Here is an 8,218-nt window from a genome sequence, read left to right on the forward strand (position 1 = left end):
AGAAGCCTAACTGCGTATAAGTGATAAGAAACTAGAAAATAAACACCTACGGTGAATTCATTACCGCTCCTTTGTCATTTGGTTCTAAGCAGTGAACAGAAATTATTTTCCATGAGCATGAGGCCAAGGTTATGTCCCTTGTTACGTTACTGTACTTTGTCACAAGTGGTTCATGTCTCTCTGTTACAGATCCGTTTCTGACACTGTATATTTGTGCAATTCTGTGGCTGATATTTGCTTCAAAAGTTGTCAGTTTGCCGTGTGTGGATGCTACTACTTTTTCTGTTTCTTTATCAAGAGCAAAAATGGCAACACTTGCTGTCCTTTGCAGTTTTGCTTTCTTATTTTAATTATGAAATTGACTACATTTCCGCCGTAAGTCTAATGAAAATTTCTATTTTCAATAAAGCATTTCCGAGAGATTGAAAATATAAATGCAAATACAACATATCCTGAGTTTCTTTACAATGCTTAGAGAGAGAGAGAGAGAGAGAGAGAGAGAGAGAGAGAGAGAGAGAGAGAGAGAGAGAAATGCTAGCACAAAAATCAATAGGCAAAGTAAATTTATCAAGTTTAATGCAATGTATTCGAACAATATTGCATATAATGCTACCCTGCAGCAGACTTCATAACAGTAATTTTCTAGGTGGGAAAGTTGATACTTCATAAAAGTTGAACTGAACAAACGGTGTAAAAACAAGAATAAAGAGAGGTATTAAAACTCACCTTTTAGCTCGGAAGCTTGTTCCAAAATTGTTTTAACTTCGCCATAATGACTTAAATGCTTCAGATAAAAGTCCGACAGCCTGATCATCTATCAAAAATAATTTTTATCTTCTTTAAATCTACAACTAAAACACTTACCTTTTTCTCCTCCTCCTTCTCTGCTTTCTGCTCTTCCTTCTTCTCCTTTAGGGCCTTGACTAGTTTCCATTTACTGCCAGGTCCTCCCGAAAGACCTTTTAATTTGGCAGGGGTAGACTTTATACTATCAGTGGTTCCTGATTCACCATCATCACCTTCAACCGTGATTTCAGGCTTTTTATCTCCCTCTGCATCTGATATATCAGCTTTGGATTCTTCATCAAGCATTTCAGTTTCTGCTGCAGGTTCTGGTAATTCAGCTGTTTCATCTGTTTCGGCTTCAGCTTCACTAGGTGCAATTGGTTCAGTACTTTCAGAAGGTAAGCATACTTGGGCATCTTCCATGGGAATAATCGACTGGTCATGGGCACTAGGTGGAGATGGTACTGATACAGAATCTCCCATATGAGAATCTATTTCAGCTTCATAGGTTAAATCATCTGTTAACTGAGAAACCTTTTCAGTCACAAAAGTTTGTGGCTGGAGTACAGTTTCACTAGCAATGGGTTTTGCTTCCTCAACTGGAGGTACAGGTAGAATGCGTCGTGGTGGAGTTACTTGTTCAGGCGGAGGCTGCATTTTGGAAGTGACTGTTGGTGCTGTGCTATCGTCATCATCATCTTCCAAATCTTCTTCTGGAGAGTCTGGCCCTGAGGTTTCTCCTGAGGATCCCTCATCATCAGAATCTGCTCTAGCTCTCATGACAGGTTGTGAAGGCTTAGTCTTAGCAGGCTCCTCAAACAGACTGCGGGCATCCCTCCTTCCATCGCCACTGCACAATGAGAATATTGCACTTTCCTGAGATGCCTGCGTATCTTGAGATTCTGAATATCGCAGGGAACTCTGTCTACTATCTCCTGTTCCCGAAAAGAAGGCGGATTCATTTGATTTTATGCTTGACAATGTGTCATCAGTGTCATGAGAGATACGTGATAAGGAACTAGTATCGAATATAGATGGCTGAGTGGAGGGAACAGCAGCAGTATTCATAGATGATGGTTGCTCAGATTCTTGAGCAAAAGGTTCAATTGCTTGCACACGACCTTGTAGTTCACATAAGACAACATTCATGCAATTACGGACATGATCATCTGGATGCATTGGATAGCACTCTTCTAGTTCTGGTTCTCGCCACTGATCAGCCTCCATTCGTTCTAGCTTACGTAACTCATATCGATACCATTCATCATCAGAGTCAATTGAATCTTCGGTGCTCTGACGTCTAGATGAACCACGAGATAAACGAAAGCTCCTCACAGAGCGATTGTCATCGTCCTCCGAGTGTGTCCTGGCTGAAGGTGGAATTAATCTGTCTCGTACGGATTCTGGCGGAGAACGTCTGGTGGAATCTCGGCCACGTACTGACACAATCTCAACTCCATGGGATTCACTGACAGACGTGTCACTGTCGCCCGCCTCCCCGGACACACTTATATCTATATTCTTGTTGATAATGGATTGCTGTAGTAGAGCAGCAGCAGCTGGGACGACATCAAATGTTGGGGACACTGATGCTACTTCAGACTTTTCAATAGGGGCGGGCGCTTCCCCGTTTTTTTGTTGCAAATATGCAACATTACTGGGAAAGTTTGGATCATAGTAATTCATTGAAGTAAGAGGGGAAGAAGTTTGTAAGGGAGTGGAGTGCTGGGGAATTTGGGGAAAGGTTTGTTGAGCCTGGCCAGGAAAGGGTTGGGCATCACGAGGGAGTTGTGGGGCATTATAAGTCGGTGCTGGGGGACAAGAACCACCAACGGGAAGGGTCACCTGGCCGCTCAAGGGAAAATTTACATTCGGTGGAATGTTGGCATCTTTTAAATATGAATAACCTGCATTTTGATCCTCCACTTCAGTGTCTCGTGTAAGATCAGTTATATTATTATTGCCTTGCTGTATTTCACTTGATGCAACATTATCCTTTTGGGGAAGCACATCCTTTTCAGCTGGTTCTGAAGAGAGAGGAGCTCCAGGCCCAACAGGAGGTCGATCAGATAATGGCTGTGACTGCAAATCTCCAGGTGGTAAAGGACTCAGTAGCTGATGGTTGCTGGGTGGACGAGAGCCACTGTCAGAACCACTGCTACTTGCACGTGTTGCTTCTTCTGATCCACTCTGGTCATCAGAATGAGCAGAAGAGGAGTGTCGCTGACGATACTTTCCTAAGGCTCGGGAGACAGCAAACTCTCGCCTGCCTCCTACACGAGAGGAGCCTGATGGTTGCTTTGCCTCTGACTCTTTTTCTCGGCTGTCAGAACGCTTCAATTCTCCAACTGTTTGAAATATTGTCTCTGGATCTTGTGAACTTGCTGTATCCTCTGCTGTGTCTGTCTGAGGTTCTTCCAGCTTTGTTTGTTCAGGAATAACCCCAGGTGCAGAAATATTTTCCTTACTACTTGAGGTGGAACTATATTTTTTCGTCTGTTTCATTGTCGGGAACAGTGCGTCGGCTGGAGTGGTTGTGTCTGATAAAAGACTACTATTATCACTATCATCATCCCATATTGTGCGGCGAGGTATAGGTCGACTGATGGTAAGTTCCATGTCAGACTGTTCAGAGTCTGATAAAGACCTCAGAGATAAACTACTACCTCGTCTTCGAGTTTTCTGAAGGAAACCAGACATGGTGGAAATTAGAGAATTACGTTTTTTCTCCTTCCTTCTTCCTAATGTAGTTGACTGATACTCTTTGTGCCTCTGCTCATCTTCATGCATTGGACGAGATGGGAGACTATGAGACCTTGAACGCTTTCCCATTATATCAATACTAGGAATAATTTTTGTCATTGAATTAAGAGCAGACTTTACACTTGCACCCCTTCTTAGTTTCTTTTTGTCTTCTTGCTTTAATCCTCTGGTTGTTTTGACAGGAACAGTGTCCTGAGTTATAGAAATGTATCCTGCTTGTGAAACTAAAACATTACTAGTCTCATAATAAGTTTGAGAGGGTTGTGCTTCTTGTACCAGCTGTCTATGTTCTTGGACATTCTGAGGACTATACCTCTTTAAATTAAGCTCTAAATTCACTTGCCTATCAGTTTTTGCATCAGTCCATTGCAACTGTCTCATGAATTCCACACTAGTAGTGGTTACTGCCTGAGTATGCCGTCGAGTATCATGATAGCGATCATAGCGACTTCGTGAACGAGCAGCTGGAGTTGGTTGAGGTGGTGGTGGTGGTTCATGAGCAGCAGTATTCAAGATATTTTCCATATTTCGTAGAGACCCAGACAAATCTTCATTCTTTAATAAAGGAGATTCTGAAACACTTGCAATAGGCCGGTACCTATCTTTTGGTGGGTAAGTATTCATATATGAATCAGGAGAGTCATATGGAGTTTCTCTCATCATGAGTTGGGTTGGATCATAACTATATGGCTGCTTATAACGTGAAGAGCTTCCTCCCTTCAAACTGTCTTCCATTGGCACATACCTGCTAACTATATGTGATGAAGAAGTTGATGGTGGGCCATAGGAGTGACTCTGATTATAGTTTGGCTGATACTTATATTTCATCCCATCTTTGCCCCCTGGACCTGATGATGGATAGAAACTGGAACTTGATGAGTAAGATGATATAGAATCTGAGCTATCAGCCCCAAAGCTGTGTCTGGCTTCAGCCCTTCCTGCATCAAGCTCAGCTAAATGATCAAACCTACGAGTATTTTGGCCAATGAACTTTAACTCACCAGCTGCATTTAGGTAAGCTGGAGTTGTGTACTTTGGTTCGTTGATGTATGGGGAGGTGTGATACTGTTGCTTGCCTTGATACGTTACATCCATGTTTGGGGACACTGAAAGGCTTGAGGGATACGTATCAGCGAGTGAAGTGTTTGTCAAAAGTGAAGAAGAAGCTACACTGGATCTAGACCCTGTATAATAATGAGAATAAGTGCTTGAGGTAGGGGCTGGAGGAGGTGGAGGAGCAGAGGAACTCATAAACATATCTTCAAGAAAAATATCTTCTGCTTTGCTCTTACTGACTCTTGTAATGGGATCTGCAGTGATCGCATATATGCTATATGTACTAAATGATGGATCTTCAAAATTGTTTACTTGGCGTGCCTTTGAACCAGTTCTTCTTGGACTAAGGGTGAGGTAGCCTGAAGGAATACTGGATGAAGAGCCTGCACTAGAAGCTTTTGGTGGAAGAGATGACATGTATGATATGCGCTGGTCTGCCTTTTCAGCAGATAGAGCCGTATTGACAATGTCAGGCTTTGAGGTTGATATGTGTAAAAAAGAACTCGTTGTGACTGGGTGACTAGACTCTTCAAGAATTGGAGGTGCAGAGCTGAACATCTTCGATTCTCTGGATAAACTGTCACCCAGAGAACTAAACTTGAACTGATCACTCAATGATGTCGATAAAGATGTTGAAGGAAAGCTCAGATGTGCTGATGTCGTTGTAACAGAGGCTAGCATACCAGCAGAGGTAGCGGACGGTAAATGCAGATCTTCGAATCTCTCAGTGCGTTCACTTCTATAGGGAGATGCTCTTCTTCCCGGTCTAGGACTGGTCGGACTCTTTTCGATGCTTGAAGATGTGCTCATACTACTGCTGAGTGTTGATATTCCAGAATCATATTTACCTATTTCTGAGTATCGAATGGGAGAAGGACTTTTTAGAGTTTTGGGTGATTTTGGACTCTTCGGACTTTTCGGACTTTTTGGGCTCATGAGACGTGGTGTAGCTCGAGGACTGTGTCCATGATCTTTAGATGGCATAAAGGAAGGTGTTGCTGGCCGCTTTGATGAGGATGACTCAAGGTTAGTGGGAGTAAGGGAAGTTTTCTTAGTTCTTCCTAATTCCTTTGGGCTCCCTGAGCGTGGGGAACTTATGTAACCATCTTGGCGTGTTCTTGAAGCACCAAAAGGTGATGATGATCTTACCTTTTCACTAGAAGCAGTAAAAAATGTAGGAGATGATGTACCAAGAGCTTTATCTCCACTGATAAGAGGGTCTGGCGTTTTTCTTCCCATCAGTCCAAAGTCTGACATTCCCAAGTTATCCTTCCCTGCCACTGAAGTACTGTCTGGCATAGTGAGAGGTGAAGGGCCTATAGTGTGAAGATCTCTTGTATGTCTTGGTGAACCAACTACAGACCCTGAAGCTTTCAAACCTAATGCTGCTGCAATTTCAGAATCTGTTGCATTACTATCAGTTGACAATTGTGAGTTTGGTCTACTTCTCTGGGGTTCAGAAGTTCTTGGGCTGAAAGTCCAGTCTTCTAAGTTAGAATCTAAATACATCTGACGTAATTTTTCATCAACAACTGATTCTGCCATCTTATTATCTAGTGCCTGAGTGACAGGAGCTGCCGAAGCACCTTCAGGTTTGGTAGGGGCCCTTGGGGAACCAGTAGTTGGAGAACCTAATTTAGGAGAGGCTATCAAGCGTTCACGGAGATCCCTCAGATTCTGAGAGTCTTTCAGCAACTTTGCACTAAGAGCATCTAGTTCTTGAAGTTTTCCAAGGGCTACTTTGTCTAATGTAGTGAACTTTCTCAGCTCTTGAAGATCCTGCTCACTGATGCATATGCTCTGTCCTCTGTAGTCCTTGTAGTCATCAGCAGTAAACACTTCATCCTTTTCATTCTCCTTTTCCCTTTCCTTCTCCTTTTTTCTGGCATCAGATGAGTCTGATTCCTTCTCAGTTTCATCTAAGTCCCAAATTCTAGCAAGCTCTTGGTCAGTTGATTCTGATACTTGAGAGAGGTTGTCACGATGAGCATTATTCAGAGACCTATAAAAAGCTTCATCAGGAAGCCTGTTCTCTGAATTTTCATCAGTTGGAGCAGCAGGAGCAGCAGTAACAGTGGCAGCAGCAACTGCAGCTGCAGTAGTTGTTTCTGCAGGGAGAGTGGGTTCTTCTTTCTCTGCTAAAAGAGCCTGTAAGTCAAAGGCTGTATAAAATTCCAAGAGTTGGGCAATTACTGCTTGCTGTTCATACAAGAGTATTTCCAACTTCTCTAGCCGCTCCCACATCTTAACATATTCCTGAGACAACATGTCCAGAGCACGCCAGGCATACCGTAGCTCAGTCTCCAGGACATTGAGCCGTGTGCCAAGTCGTTCCATGTAATCCCCCAGGAGAGTCTCCATACTGGCTAGGTATGACCCAGCACCTACACTTGTACCAAGCCCAGCCCCAGACCCACCCAGGGCTGACTTAATGCCCTTGATGCTGTCCATGGTCTTCCTCCTGGCAAGTTACAGTGTTGGCCCTGACCTAGGTGAGCCCAGGTCACGTTGGGGCGCCTCGAAGACACGCCACCTGGCCACACATGCCATGGAGACCACACCTTCACCGATGATACGTGTGACACTTATAGGAATTACATAGTGCCAAGTCTTTAAGCATAGCTACTAAGCCATCACTAATAGTTTTAAACTTCACTACGAGAAAATTTCAACCAAACATGTCTATCAAGTTTGTTATTCTCTTTCAAAATACTAAAACCTATTTGGAAGAAACAAAAGCACATTATGTAACTCCAAAAGCACATGAGGTAACAAGTCCATTATCAATACACTGTTCAACTGAGAGGGTTTGGATGTGGTTTATCTGGTTCACCAAAATTGGTTTTTTTATTTTAACTAAGTGAAAAATGCGGAATCTATATCTTACTAAACCTCCCCATACGACACGAAGGATACCAATTAAGCGATGGTGTGACCTGGGGATAGAAATAATAACTGTTAAAGGACCTGTTCCACAACGGAGAACCATAGAAGTATTTTCAGGAGTTTTGGTAATCAAGAACAGCATACTCTTACCTTCCAAGGACCTCATTTACTGTCAGAGTGGACTAATCATTAAAAAGTTATAGAAGTAATTTTTGATAAAAAAAAAATTAAACGACTAACTATACACATTTGTCGTGAAAACCCTTTCCCAATACAGCTTATTATATGTTATTGATAAATTACTTGCTACACGAAGCAAGAAAGTTTCAAATGGTTTTATGTAGTATTTGCTTTCCTTGTTTATGATAAACGTGAAAATGGAAACTATACACCATGTATCCAATAGGAAACTTATACACTTGTCTAAATATTCACAAACTATCTACCTCTGTATTTATCTATAACTGTACGAACGCAAGCTTGAACACACCGATATATATATATATATATGTATATATATATATATATATATATATATATATACATATATATATATATATATATATTATATAACGGGAGAGAGGGATAGAAGGACCTCAAATTAAGAATTAAGTTCTAATTTACTGATGCTGTTAACAACTGCATATAAAAATTTCAGTCTCATATATATATATAATATATATATATATATATATATATATATATATATATATATATATATATATAT

At 41.7% G+C, this 8,218-nt stretch overlaps 1 protein-coding gene across 21 annotated transcripts in view; it reads right to left on the reverse strand.

Annotated features, from left to right (window-relative positions):
* unc-13 overlaps positions 1–8,218 on the reverse strand; it is a 1,228,603-nt gene that overhangs the window by 266,719 nt on the left and 953,666 nt on the right. For 11 of the 21 annotated variants that reach the window (XM_067091652.1, XM_067091626.1, XM_067091594.1 and 8 more), the window contains exon 1: positions 865–7,318. The exons of the other annotated variants lie outside the window; for them this stretch is intronic. In XM_067091652.1, the coding sequence (XP_066947753.1) occupies positions 865–7,056 (6,192 nt within the window). In that variant the 5' untranslated portion in view covers positions 7,057–7,318. Of the gene's footprint in view, positions 1–864; positions 7,319–8,218 lie in introns of those variants that run through there. 21 annotated transcript variants of the gene reach the window in all.

Source organism: Macrobrachium rosenbergii, chromosome 4 (assembly GCF_040412425.1).
Source record: "Macrobrachium rosenbergii isolate ZJJX-2024 chromosome 4, ASM4041242v1, whole genome shotgun sequence".
Classification (NCBI taxonomy): Eukaryota; Metazoa; Arthropoda; class Malacostraca; order Decapoda; family Palaemonidae; genus Macrobrachium; species Macrobrachium rosenbergii.